The 13,811-nt window shown below is 36.1% G+C and overlaps 1 protein-coding gene across 2 annotated transcripts; it reads right to left on the bottom strand.

Moving 5' to 3' along the window:
• Positions 1 to 10,895: 10,895 nt before the first annotated feature.
• LOC107045481 lies at positions 10,896 to 13,428 on the bottom strand. Of its 2 annotated transcripts, XM_015267776.1 has the most exons (5): positions 12,887 to 13,428; positions 11,869 to 12,069; positions 11,716 to 11,782; positions 11,467 to 11,635; positions 10,896 to 11,314 (listed from the first exon to the last, which is right to left on the bottom strand). In XM_015267776.1, the coding sequence occupies exons 2-5, from the start codon at positions 11,977 to 11,979 to the stop codon at positions 11,188 to 11,190; spliced, it is 474 nt and encodes a 157-aa protein (XP_015123262.1). In that variant the 5' UTR covers positions 11,980 to 12,069; positions 12,887 to 13,428; the 3' UTR covers positions 10,896 to 11,187. The 2 variants fall into 2 exon arrangements, with proteins under 2 accessions (XP_015123262.1, XP_015123263.1); XM_015267777.1 differs by having other exon boundaries at positions 11,869 to 13,428.
• Between the last annotated feature and the right edge of the window lie 383 nt (positions 13,429 to 13,811).

Below are 13,811 nucleotides of genomic sequence, written 5' to 3'. Positions count from 1 at the left end.
TAATGACATTGACCGTTTCAACCGGATTACGTGATAATGCATCCGCATTTAAATTAATTTTTCCCGGTTTATACACGATATCATAATCATATTCTGCTCATTTTAATCTCCATTTTAAAATTCGTGTATTAACTTCCTTAGCAGTCCTAAACCAAACCAATGGTTTATGATCAGTAACCACAGTGAATTTATGACCATAAACATATGGTCTAAAATTTCTCACTCCCTCTAGTATTGCTAATGCTTCTTTTTCATAAGTGTCATAGCGAAATTCGGCACCTCTTAGGACTCGAGAGTAATAGGCAATAGGTTTATCTTTACCTATTTCCCCCTGCGAAAGAACTGCGCCAATAGCTAGACCAGAAGCATCAGTCGTAATTATAAAGGGTTTTGAAAAATCTGGGTACTGCAAAATAGGAGCTGTACATAGAGCTTCCTTGAGAGTTTGAAAAGCTTTTTCAACTTCTGGGGACCAATCAAACTCTACATCATTTTCAAGCAATCTTGAAAGTGGTTTTGCAATTTTTGAAAATTTTGTAATAAAACGCCTATAATATCCGGTTAATCCGAGAAAAGAACGAATATTTTTTTGTATTTTAGGCTTTGGAAAATTTTGAACCGCGTCTAACTTTGAAGGGTCAGGTTTCAAACCTTCGTCACTGATAATATGACCCAAATAATTTACTTCCGGACGCAAAAATTCGCATTTGTCCGGTTGTAATTGGAGATTCGCTTTTCTTAAACGTTGCATTAGTGCTTCAATACGTTCTTCATGCTCTTTTAAATCTTTCGCAAAAACAATAACATCGTCAAGGTAAACAAACATTGACGTACCCTGCAATCCAGACAAAACCGTATCCATTAATCGTTGGAACGTTGCTGGTGCATTTTTTAAACCAAAAGGCATTCGGTTAAATTCCCAATGACCTTTCGGAGTAGAAAAAGCAGTTTTATAGCTGTCTTCTAGATGCATCTTAATTTGATGATATCCAGAAGCCAGATCAAATACAGAAAAGTATACAGATTCCCCCAATTGATCAAAAATATCAGTGATATTAGGGAGAGGATAAGCATCTGTAATCGTTTTTTCATTCAATTGACGAAAATCGATGACAACACGCCATCGTTTATTACCCTTAGAATCGGGTTTCTTTGGAACAACCCATACAGGACTATTATATGGGGATTCTGATGGCTTAATTATTCCTGTTTCATAAAGTTCTTTAATTTGTTTATCAACCTCTTCTTTAGTAGAGTGAGGTAACCTGTATTGTTTAGATGAAATAGCAAGATCTGAATTTACAGGAATTCTATGTTTATAAACATTAGTCGATCCAAGAGGTTCACCAGGTATGTGAAACCTGTCAGAATATTTTTTTATCAATTTTTCAACATGTTTTTTCTCTTTTCCTCCTAAATGGTCCAATCTTAATAATTCGCTAATTTTTTCAAATCTATCTTTATTTTCAATTTCTCCTACGTGAGAAACAATTTTTTTCACAACATCAGAATAACTACGCTTATCATCATCAAGTTGATTATCCCGATCAATTGGTTCAAGTACACTTTCACATTCATGTATTGTTAAAGTTGGTATTTTAATTCCAACTTTTTCATATGTGGTATTATAAACACGCATGTATGCACGGCCCTGGTGATTACGCACCAAACAATCTCCTGCATACACACCTTTGCAAATTTTTAATCGAGGGACGTAGCCCTCTTCAACTTCCTTATTTTTAATTCTAATGAAGAATGCTGACTCACTGCGAGGAGCAATGTATCGAACATTATCTTCAACATAATCAATCTGTTCAAAAGGGTATTTCTTCCCATTAATTTCCAAATAACGATTCCCATAATCAATTTTCGCCCCCGCGGTTTTAAAGAAGTTAGAACCCAATAACCCCGCGTAAGGAATTTGCATGTCATCGGGTACGACATGAAATAATGCTACTTTCCCCAAAACGTCCATATTGATACTGCCGAGAGTAAATACAGGAATTTTTGAAATACCGTGTAATTCTATGATATTGGATTCATCAATAAAAATATTATCTTCAACGAATTTATTCTTAATTAGATTTGGTGACGCGCCTGAATCAAGCATCAATTTAATTTCTCGTTTATTTTTATTATATCCAATTTTTAAAAACGGAATATCATCGTTATTTTTAAACTGTACAGAAATTACAGGGAGTCGTCGCTCAATTCCGCTTCCTGAACCATTGTTATCGGACGCTGAGTGAATGCATCTTTCCCCGCGCCCTTCGGGAAAGATGACCTCTGGTTTCCCGAATTTTTGGATGCCAAGAATAAACAATTCTCCAAAACATGTCCTGTTCGTTTACAATAACGACAAGTAACATTAAAATTATTTTTGCTCGATCCACCCCTGCATTTATCAGCAGTGTGGCCAAGATTATCACACAATTGACACTTATTTTGATTTTTCAGAGGATTTCTATTCAATGAAAAACAAGTTTTCGCAGTATGATTTCTTTTCTTACAAATTTGACAAAATAAGTTACTAGAGTTTTGATTTCCAATACGAATAAAACATGTTTTTGCAGAATGACCCCGTTTATTGCAAATTTGACACACGGAATCAGAGTGATTGGCATTATTATTATTATTAGGGAAATTTCCACGATGATTTGGAAAATTGTTACCACTTTGATTATTATTTTGATTATTTTTATTTTGATTACCATTCCGAAAATTTTGACGATTAAAATTATTTTTTTCGTTTTGATTAGATTTCATGAATTTTACGGGTTTTTGACTAACGACATTTACATCACTTTTTTTATTCTCTTGATTTCGCGGCCGTTCCCCACGTAATTCACTTTTCGCGAGCAATTTTCGTTCAATTTCAATCGCTTTTTCATAAGCATTAGTCATCGAGGCACAAGCTGGCATACGTTGATCAATATCAGGCTTCAAACCTTGTAAAAAACACTGTTTAATATTTTCATCTACTTTATCTTTTACCGCTTTTAAATGGTCTGCTGAATGCGTTGGATTATTTACTTTAAACAACTCTACAATTTCTTGACCTTTTTTTCTCAATTTATTTGCAAAATTGACAACAGAATCTGAATCTTTTTGAAAAATAGAGCCTAATTCACCTTGCAATTGCCATTCTGTTTTAGTAGAGGTATAGATAGTTTTTAATTCTTTGATCAAATTATCAATGTTATCGAATTTTTTATTATTTAACGAATCTTTTACTGATTGGCTTAGACATTTTCTTTGAACTAATTTTGTTAAATTTTCTTCTGCACCTGCAGGGAGCATATCTTTTGCTTCTTCGACATTTCTAATAAAATCATAAAGATCTCCTGGTTTACCTTCAAATACAGGAATACATGAAATTGCATCCTTCAATGAAATTAATTGGTTTGGGCCTAGATCCGCCATTGTGTAACGATTATTATTATTTCTTACGTTGGGTAAATTATCTACACCGTCTTCAGGATCCGCAGAAATATTTAAATTTAATGATTCATTATCATCCGATAAATTACCGTCTGTTTCTAACGTTTCATTAACCGTATTATCTTTAGATATATTTAGTTTTCGAAACGACGATACTTCCAAAGGATTTATTCCTGAAGTACTTTGATCCGCATCGCTAGAAATATTACTTAAAAGGCTTTGTAAACCAAGTGTCTCTTGTTGAGATTGACTTGTTTCACCAAATCCAGAATCTAATGTTTTATCTGATTTTTTATAAGGTCGGGATGGTTGAAAAAAACCCGGTAAAGTTTTACCACTTCTTAAAGTTATTAATCTATTCAATTCATCCTCAGTCGGTTCTTGCCCCGACATTTGCACTCATTTTTACCAAGTGTTCCTTTCAGAAAAAAAAAATTAATGAGAGAATTAAAAAAAAAATTGAATTTTGGAAATAATTGTAAAATTTTCTTATGAATTGACAGTTTTACCAATTTGGTGATTGAGAATATATTTTTTTAGGACGAGCCCCCAACATTGTTACGTCAAGAATGGGTTACTTGACACAACTTTATTAAATTAAAATTCAATATACTGAACCAAAGAAACAAGATTAAATTCAAAGATCGTCTCGAAATTAAGGAATAGAATTCAAGCACAAAACCCATTTACAAAGGTCCCCTTTTACTTCAATTTTCTAAACCCCAAAAGTATTTGGAATCAAAGGTTGGAAAGGTTCACTTGGAGTAAAATGAAAAGAATTTTGAATAACTTTAAAGTGACTCAATAGAGTCTATATTTTAACAAAACAAGTAGAAAAGTATAACTACAACATTCGACTTACATTCACTGCTCTGCTTTCAGTCGTAAAGTATTTTGTATGTGGTTAAAAGTAATGCCGCACTGAATTTAAGACGTTGGATTAAATTCTTTATTTAAATGAATCAAATAATTAAAAATGTCACAAGACTTGGGATTTCAGAAAATAATTTAGTTACGAAAGACTAAAACGGAAATTAAATAGTCATCCAAGACTATATGAAAATTAAAGGTCGCGAAAAACCCAAAATATCGCCTTAATAGGTCGATAATAAAATTGGAACCGTGTCCAAAAGAAACTGGAGTATACTAACTCTCAGATATGAGCTACTACTACTACTGTAGCGATGATTACAAAATGCAATCGGAACTGTAACTATCGTGCTGCTATCGCGCACAAGTCTTTATAGTTTATCTAGGAGGGTGTGTCCTCAGAATGCATAGGGAAATTTCGGGGACCAATTACAAATGACTCTAGCCGAAATTTCCCACTCCAGTGGTTTGAAATCTCCTTGTTTCGAGATCAACTCCATCTCTCTACATGAAGATGTTTTTGGGGTGTAGGCGGTCTTTTCTATTCCCCAACAACCAATGAAAATTGTTTTAGGAATGCCCATATATTCCCTCCACAATTCTCTTTTATCTCTTATTTTCAACTTAGCGTTAACATCTTTGTTATTTAATTTTTTTGAAACAATTCAGATAAATTTCATGAAATTTTATGATAAATTATAATTCATTGAAGAAAAATAGTAATCTAATAGTAATTCAATAATAATTCAATGACATAAAAATATTGTTTAAACTTTTATTATTTTGTGGTTTTTCCACGTTGATAATATTTCTTAAACAATTATGATAGTTTAATTAATATCCGAAATGGAAAATTATTCATAAAAGAATCATTCTGTTGTATGATGCATTTTACTATTTTTGTGTCACATGTTCGTCAATGTATATCATTTCCTCCATGTGGGAAACGAAATCGTTACTCTATTTTTATATCAAATATTTGTCGTGGGAGTTACAAAATTTGGACCCACGCTTAGAATTTGTTATCAACAGTTTTCCGGTTCAAGAGTCCAGTGTTTATTGAAATTTATGGTCACACGTGGAAAGTGCATGACTAAGGAGACGAGACTAGACTCAAATGTTTACAGTGCATCTGATATTGCACAGCTGATATCTCCTTAATCTAGGAGAAACTCGACGTTGGGAACATTTTTATCGTTCACAGATGTGTGCAGCCGAAATATTCCTAACATCGAGGGGGTCACTTTCCCCGGTCACAGAAGATAATTTGGGTTTCAAAAGTCGCTTCTATCACTGAGATAATTGAATGACGACGTAAGAAAATGAATTTAAATGAATTTTCTGACGGATGTCACAGTTGATACGATCTTTAGTGTCCAAATCGGAGATATCGGTGAGGGAAGATTTGATAATCAGGTTGACAGTGAGCACTATCCTTGGTCATTCCCCAATCGTATATTCGACAGTTTCGTTTCCTCTTGTGGGTGCCCCGTTGCGAGCTTGGCAAGTGGGCGCATATTCTGATTTGAGTTGCTCGCCATTGCACCCTCCAGACGAGCACTGTTCCCGTTTAAATTCTGCGACATGGGGATTGGAGAGGTTTCGGCAGGATGGCACGGCACCTGAGCGGGGTTGGGGTTTCTATCGCGGGACTGGTCTCTGGAGTTGGGATTACGAGGTCTTGATCCATTTGTGGTCAGTCTGTCAAGTTTGTTCGACACTTATTTCAGCAATTCCCCGAATTGGAGCAACTGGTCACCTTGTAATGTCAGTTTTTCATCTTGTTTATCGAGCCTTCGGTATAAGTTAGAGCTTTCTGCCATAATAGGAGCTAAATATTCGGATGGAGGTGCCGCAAACGGATTCGGTTCGTGCAACGAAAAAGTCATCGTTCCCAGATCTTCGTTGAAGGTGACCCCCATAGCCATCGGGTGCTCGGTTGGGGCAGCTCGCGTGTTTTAGTGTGTTGGGGTCCGAGGTGATAAGGTTCCGAAACTCCCATTAAGGTTCAGAGAACTCGTCGGTGCTTGTTGAGTTCTTTGCAGGGTTGGATGCCTAGGCCGATAGGTTTGATCGTAAGGGCCCCCGTTACCGTAGAAGTATGAGTTATTCGGTTTTTGATAAGAGCTATTGTATGTCGGATCAAAATAGTTTATTGGTCGTGGCGTTTCGTTTGGCTGAAAGGGGGTCCCACTAACTTGGGAATAACTCTGTTGCGAAGGGTAAGGTTGAGACCGGAAAGATGTATTTACCATCCCATGCAAATATTGGTCAACCGTCGGGTAGTCAGAAGCTGCAATGGGCCTATTGACTTTCATCTCCAGCACTGGGACGTCAGGGACAAAGTTATACTCTTCAGAGGCGATAATTTGGTGTATTGCATCCAGCATAGTGGCTTTCTTTTTCTTTATAAGCTCCCGAAGATGAGGGGTCACGTATTCTCGAAATCTATTTATGGCTTGACCCGTCGCGAAGTTTTTTTCAACGTTTGATCGGCCTCTTCAGTTATATGACGTAAAATCGAATTGTTGCACTTCTGTTCCAGGACTGCCAATCGCATCAAAAAATCATTCAAGGATTCATTTTTATATTCAATAAGGTTTCGCATTTGATAGATGAATGCGTCTGGTCTTTTTGTTTCACCATATTTCTCGGCGAGAAGATTAAGGATATCTTCGACGGAGCTAACTTCCTTATTTACAATTAACAATTTAGCCGGTGGGATTATCTTCTTAGCGATTTGAATAAAGTATTCTCTTCTTCTATTTTCTTCTACAGGTAGAGGAATCTAGATTGGTTCGAACGCAGCATTTGAATTCTTCAAAACTACAATGAGTGGTATCACCAGAGAAGACTGAGACTGAAATGGATATGTCCCTTGCACGAGCATAATCTTCTGCCAAAGAAGTGGTATTGGCTCGATTTGTGGGCTGACCTTGGAAGGTCAGGTTGACAGAATTTGCCATAGTAACAGCAAAAACTCAAGGATGAGTCCTAATAATGATTAATTTATGAGTTTGTTGGTTATAGATTAACGGAAAAGTCAAATGAAGATTCAATAAAACGTTGAAGGATCAAAATAAAGAATTATTTTTTTTTATTCAAATGTCTATAAAACCAAATTTCAGTAAGAGCAATGGAAGAAAAGGTGTCCTACCGACTGCGCCAAAAATTTCGGCTGTAATATCCGGACATCACACGCCCGTAATGCGTTCAAAGTCGCGCGCCTTTGTTTTCAAGGAATTTCCGATAAAACGGGCTCTTGAATCAAAGGCGAGAAAATCTTCATTTGAAAGGTCTACAAAACTTTGAATCAAGAGCAGAAATTGAGAATGGAAGGGGAGAGAAGTTCTAGGGGAACTTATCTCCTAGAACATTCTAGGAGAATGTTCTAGAAGTTTTGGCTAGGGGCTGCTACGGGGAGGGGGGAAGGGGGTGGCAGAATGTTCTCGAAGGTTACGCTAGGGGTTGGTGCGGTGAGGGGGAAAGGGGGTGGTAGAATGTTTTCGAAGGTTCGGCTAGGGGCTGGTGCCGGGAGGGGAGAGGGGGCTGCTAGAAGGTTTGGGTAGGGTCTGGTGCGGGGAGGGAAGTAGTAGAATGTTCTAGAAGATTCCGGTGGGGGGGGAGGTTCATGAGGGTCAGATAGCCGCCGCGAGGGAGGGGCGAGGTGAACGGGGTAATTAAATATTGCAGGTTTAGAAAACGTTTGCTATACATTTTTTTCGAATGTTCTAGAACTAATTATGATTCATGAGGGTCAAGCAGTTATAGGTGCATGATTTGAGTATGGTAGAATGTTCTACAATTTTCCGGTGCGGGGATGAGGGACGGTCATGAGGATCAGAAAAACATTGTCGGAGCACGGCCAGGAGCGAGGGGGCGAGGAGAGTGCGGCCAGGAGAAGGCTAGGAGAACGGGGGCGAGAAGATTATTACGAGGAGAAACATTGAATATAATTTTGAAAACCAACCGACTGTAATGGTTAGGTGGGTGAGGTGTTGCTCCGGCGGACATCCAAGCTAAGCAGCGTTGAGCTGGGTTAGTACTTGGATGGATGACCGCTCAGGAACACCTCGCTCGCACAAAAATTGCGGGCGGTAGGTACAGTGTAGCGGCCTAGTGTCTCCATCTAGTCAGTGTGACAGATGGATATATTAGGGTACTGCACAATCGGCCGGCTGTACGACTGGGGTTTTACATGGTTTCCCGTGCAGTCCTAGCTCGAATGGGGCACAGCTAAGAGTAAGACGGCCATGATACCACAGATAACAATGAGAGGAAAAGAAAGGAGGGGTGGCAGGCTAAAGGAGGGGTTTCAAATCGAGAATTATTTCGATAAAACCAATGAAATAGAAAAAAAAATAATAATAATTTTGAAAATATTTGCCACACGTTTTCGGAATTTTCTAGAATCTTTGGGCTAATTGGCGTGGGATGTGGGAAGAAATTTTGATCTGTGAATTAATCTAGAAAATAAAAATTTAAACATATAATTCAATGTATATTTATTGTTGAAATTGAATCATAAAATAATACAAAAAATTCACACTTTCTCGAGTACTTTACAAAAGAAGCAATCCTTTTTTATAGGTATAAATTTGTGAAATGTTGTGCTTTATCAATCATCATTGACTCTTCCGTTCTCGGATGTGTCGTGATAATGTTCACGACATTTACGACAACCAGCGATATTCGCATCTCGTTTCAATGTTGCTGGCAATTTCTGCCAGATATCTTCAATACCATGGGAAGCAAAAACAAGTAAAAATTCCTTGGGGAAGAATGAGATATCCTCTGCACTCATTTGGTGCAAACTCATATGTTTAGAGAACATTTTCAAAGATCGATCCAGACATGCGGTACAATTTTTTAAATACTATCTCTTCAGTTGTTTGACATTCTCGAGAGCACACATGTATTTGACATCATGATTATTATGATTGTGAAAATATTCTGGGCGTGTTAAGTCAGTTAACTTAGGACAGTCCAAATCTTGCAAGTTTATGACAGGTTTGGAATCCATTAGAATTTGCTGAAGCCACTGTTTTTTCTGCAGTCCTTTAACGTAGATAACAGAGGCATTCTTTGCAATTCTCTTAACCACTTGTTTCACATCAGTGTAAGGTGTATCACCAGCTTCCCAAGATATTCCATGGAAGTTATCAATCAGCCAAGAATTCACATGTTTATATTTTGATGGTAATTCATCCCATGAATATGGAGGTTTGAAAATGATACATTTATGGCCCTCAAATCCATTATCACTTGTGTGAATATTTATGAATGCCAATTCTTTAATGATGAACTCATGAGAAGGTGATCTCAAACCTTGTGCGTCCAAAATGACTTCCATCTTGACATATATAGGTTGGATACTGCTCCAGTGAAATTTGATTTGCGACTGAATATCTCCTGAGAAATCGCCTTTTTTATAGCCTGCGAAAATGATGACTCATAGTTCAAGTGAACTGGCAGAATCTTCAAGTTATTACGCATCAAACGAATAAATTACGGCATTAATTGAGGTTCTAGAACATTCGAGGCGGATTATAAGAACCATTCCAAATGTGAGAATCATCAGTTTCTATCATGGATCGCTGGAATTCAGACGAATTGAAATTTTTGTACAATGTGCCACCTCATGAATACGATTGTGCAATTCTTGTCGATAAATATTTTAGTGATAATCCTACAGAAGGTTGGTCACTACTTCGAGATATCATTAAAGCATATGGGTCTCCTGGAGTCATGCGGTGTTATTATGCACCTGAAAGACCAGCATTGGATTCTGATTATTTTAACGTCATCGAAACTAGATATGGTGATGTTCCAGCAGAATCAGCCTTTGATTTATATTGGAATGTAATTCATCTGTTGGAAAATTATCAAATCGTGAAAGAATATCGTCAGCTTCAGGATAAATCACGAAGTAGTGGAGAACGAAAGAAAGAACTCGAAGGTAAAATCATGAACTCTCTGCGAAAAGAGAAAATTGAAATGGCTGATAAGATTTTACTCGAATCTAAACAATCTAAAAATAATGATGAAGGATATAATATTTCTCGAAAGTTCTTCCAGTTCTTTAGAAAATTGCGTCATGGATCATAATCCGCAATTGAAATGCGTATAAAGTTTCCAATGCATTCTACACTGTTAAAAAAATTTGACCCGAAATTCTAACAAAAATGTTGGAAGTTTTATTCACACATAGTGTGGTAAAATTACAACACTTTTTTTACAGTTATCATATGAGAATTTTCTAGGAAAAAAAAGGAATACTCGCATACACGAATATTGTAAAATTACTACATAAGAAGAGCAATTCTATTCCATTCGTGTTGTAAATATACTACATTTACCTGTGGTAATTTTCCAACTTACTTAAATGAGATTATCAGACTTTTGCTACATGGGACTGTAGTAATTTTCTCATACCGGAATTACTATTTTACTACTTGAGTGCAATAATTTTTATTTAAAATTGTATGGTAAAAATCATACAGTTATATTCGGATATTCTCATGTAGGTATTGGGATTTTTTTTTTATAATTTTCAAATATGAATAATGAACAAAACATTACAATTCTCACGATCAACACCAATAAATTTATTAAGAAAAAGTATTGAGAAAGTAAAATCAATCCATTAATATTCGGAAAAGTCATTAAATTATTTCATAATGTTTCATAATTATTTTTGTTAAATGGAAATTGCACATAAATTCATCATGAATCTGACTGAAATTAGTCGAAATAATAATGGCACTCAAACTATCCCTAGCAAAGATCTAGCAAGAATTTTTTCAGCATAATTCATTGATTTCCCATTTTAATTTCCTCCGTTCAAAATATGCTGATATGGTGAGCTTCATGCTTTTAGGGATGTTCTATATATTGCTGGAGTCCATCGATGAATTTCTTGACTTTCAGGTCAAAAGGCGTTGCCTTCTGTTTTTTTGATGCTCTCTTGTGTCCAGTTTTGGGATTCATTCTGAGCAAACATCTGGAATGCAGAATTTCATATTTTATATTCTGAAATAAGCATTTTGGCAATAACGACAAGATGAATCAGGAATTTCCGAATGACTCAACAATTATGAATTATTATTTCTCTAAATATGATTCGTATCTACATATATTTCTTTGAAAAAATACCTCTGAATGAATTCCAAAGTACGGGAGAGTGTGTCTGGGTACAGAACTCTGAAAACGTAGTAAAGGGAGAACAGCAATAAAATTCCATCAAGAACTCCGTTCACTGGGATCAAGATTTTCTTGTCCAGTGCCACTGCGTGTGTTGCAGTCTCGTCATAAAGTGATCGCCCTGAGAATGAGAAATAGCATATTATTGCCTGGGATGTCATTATGGATCGCAAATCTGGTTCACAACGACATTATGTTTACCTTTTATGACAAGAACAGGAGTGAGGTTCGGAATGTTTTCCAGGAGTTGTTCATCCGTCAAGTTCTCCTGAAAAAACGAATTTATAAATGAGTTAATACAGGCCAATTAATCAAGGACAATTATTCTATATGAAGCACTCTGGTCATACTCACTTCTTCAAATCGAAATAACTCATCTTCTTTTTCTTGAAAATGAAGAACGATGAGTCGAAATATGACTGATATCAATGGAATTTCGATTATATCCACAGAAGAAATTGCCATTCAAACTTGCATGTAATTTTCTGTGGCTTGAAAAGTCCCGGAATTTATTTGTCGAGTAATCGCAGAACCTGCACTGGAACATTATGATGCCTAAAGGAAACAAATATAGATTTCAATGTTTATTAATTCGGTGTACTAACAGTCCAATCTCTACATTAGATGAAGCTGCGATAGTTACATTCACGGGCTCTGTACAGGGTGTCTCATTGTATTTCATACGTTATACACTACGCGGGAACCATATAAGAGTGTGATGACTAATTAAGGACTGTATATATCGCCGGTGAGTACAGGATATCAATACCTCAGAACAAATCAATTTTTTTTTCTTCGGCTAAATGAATTTCTATGACTCCCGGCACCTATGATGTATTCGGACTGGGAATCACTACAAGATTACAACAAAAGCAGTCTTTTTTTCATGATGAAAAGATCCACTTGGGCTACAATATTGTCCCCCCTTTCCTCTCGACAGAGTAGTGGCGAAATAAAAGACAAGTTCTGGGAATTCTACAGTCTCTGGCGTATCTCGCGTAGAGGTTGGACTGTACCTATGGTTTTTTTTTGTCTTCAACGGAAAAATAATTTTTAAGAAAAAATCGAATTCTAGCCTTCCAAATTGTCGATAATAGAACTGAAACCGTGGCAAAATTATGTTTGAAATAAAGCAAAATATTCGGAGAAAAAAAAATTATGTATGTTTTCAGGCTTTATTGTTTCTCGAGCTGAACAACATTCTCTTCTGGAAAAACCGAATGAACAAAGAAATGAAAAATCCTAAAATATGTCAAACTTGAGAAAAATTAAAGGGAATTGAAAGGAATCTACTTGCGGGATGTCTAAAAACTCTACTTCAGAACTCATTGTTATCTTTTTTACCCGAATGATGGAGGAAATTTTTATTTACCTGCGTTGTTCCGCTACAGCGTCCAGTATAATTCTCAGCTTCCCAATAATATCACTCACAAAAATCCATAATAAGTCACTCTATAATAATGAACTGTTCACTGTGGTAATAACGTATTAGAAGAAAAGATCGGCAGTTTCATAAAATTGGGGTTTCAAAAGCATTTTCGTTGAAATTTTCGAGATTGAAAGAAAAACGTTCTCTTAATGAATTTAAAGATCTTTTTCATTTATAAGAAAATTTTATCACCAAGTTTACGAGACGAATCTGTGAACTGTTCGGAGAAGACTAAAGTTTAAGATTTTCATGAGGTGGTATATGGGCCTTGCAATTCAGGGTTGGAAGGAATTTCTAAAATTGTATTGGTTGGAAAGTATTTTCCCCAGACTGCAATTGGCCAAGAAAAGGCATACGGAAAAGTCTATGTACAAAAAAAAGGAAAGCGGACCGGAGGATGACGCGGTCTCGTTACGCGCACATGTGGTGACCACCAGGACTCTGTCTGGAGATGCCGTAACCGGGTAGCAAAAAATGGGGAATTTTCCTCACGTGAAAACTATAAGAAAAAAGAGGACTATTGTCCAAAATTTTATTTCTACGTTTTATTTTAACGTTTCTCCCAACTATTTAGTATAATTTATGATTTCGTTTACGCCTAGCCAAAGTCTATTGTTTGAGATTTCAAAAATTGACTGAAATTCTATTATTTGTTGGTTAAAAATTAAATTTCAAAAGATGTTGAGAAGCAATAAAAATTATAAAATTAAAAGATAGTATCCTAAAATTTTCGAAAAAGTATAATAATTTTCCCGTTTGTACTTGAAATTTTCAGTTCTGAAGGAACGCTTAAATTATTGTTGTAAATTTGAAGGACAAATTGTAATTTTAATACACGTGTGTCTGGCAAAAATATTGGAAAAGTACA

The sequence above is a fragment of the Diachasma alloeum genome, unplaced genomic scaffold (assembly GCF_001412515.2).
Source record: "Diachasma alloeum isolate Michigan unplaced genomic scaffold, Dall2.0 Dall_scaffold_00948, whole genome shotgun sequence".
NCBI classification, from domain to species: domain Eukaryota; kingdom Metazoa; phylum Arthropoda; class Insecta; order Hymenoptera; family Braconidae; genus Diachasma; species Diachasma alloeum.
The sequence above is the reverse complement of the archived record's forward strand: the minus strand, read 5'-3'. Positions and strand labels throughout refer to the sequence as shown.

Bases quoted from the DNA above. Each gene is read 5' to 3' on its own strand.
- LOC107045481 (XM_015267777.1), bottom strand. From the start codon at position 11,979: ATGGCAATTTCTTCTGTGGATATAATCGAAATTCCATTGATATCAGTC. The intron at 11,783-11,868 runs GTGAGTATGACC...TCGTTTTTTCAG, and splicing joins AGTTATTTCGATTTGAAGAA to GAGAACTTGACGGATGAACA. The intron at 11,636-11,715 runs GTAAACATAATG...TCTCATTCTCAG, and splicing joins TCCTGTTCTTGTCATAAAAG to GGCGATCACTTTATGACGAG.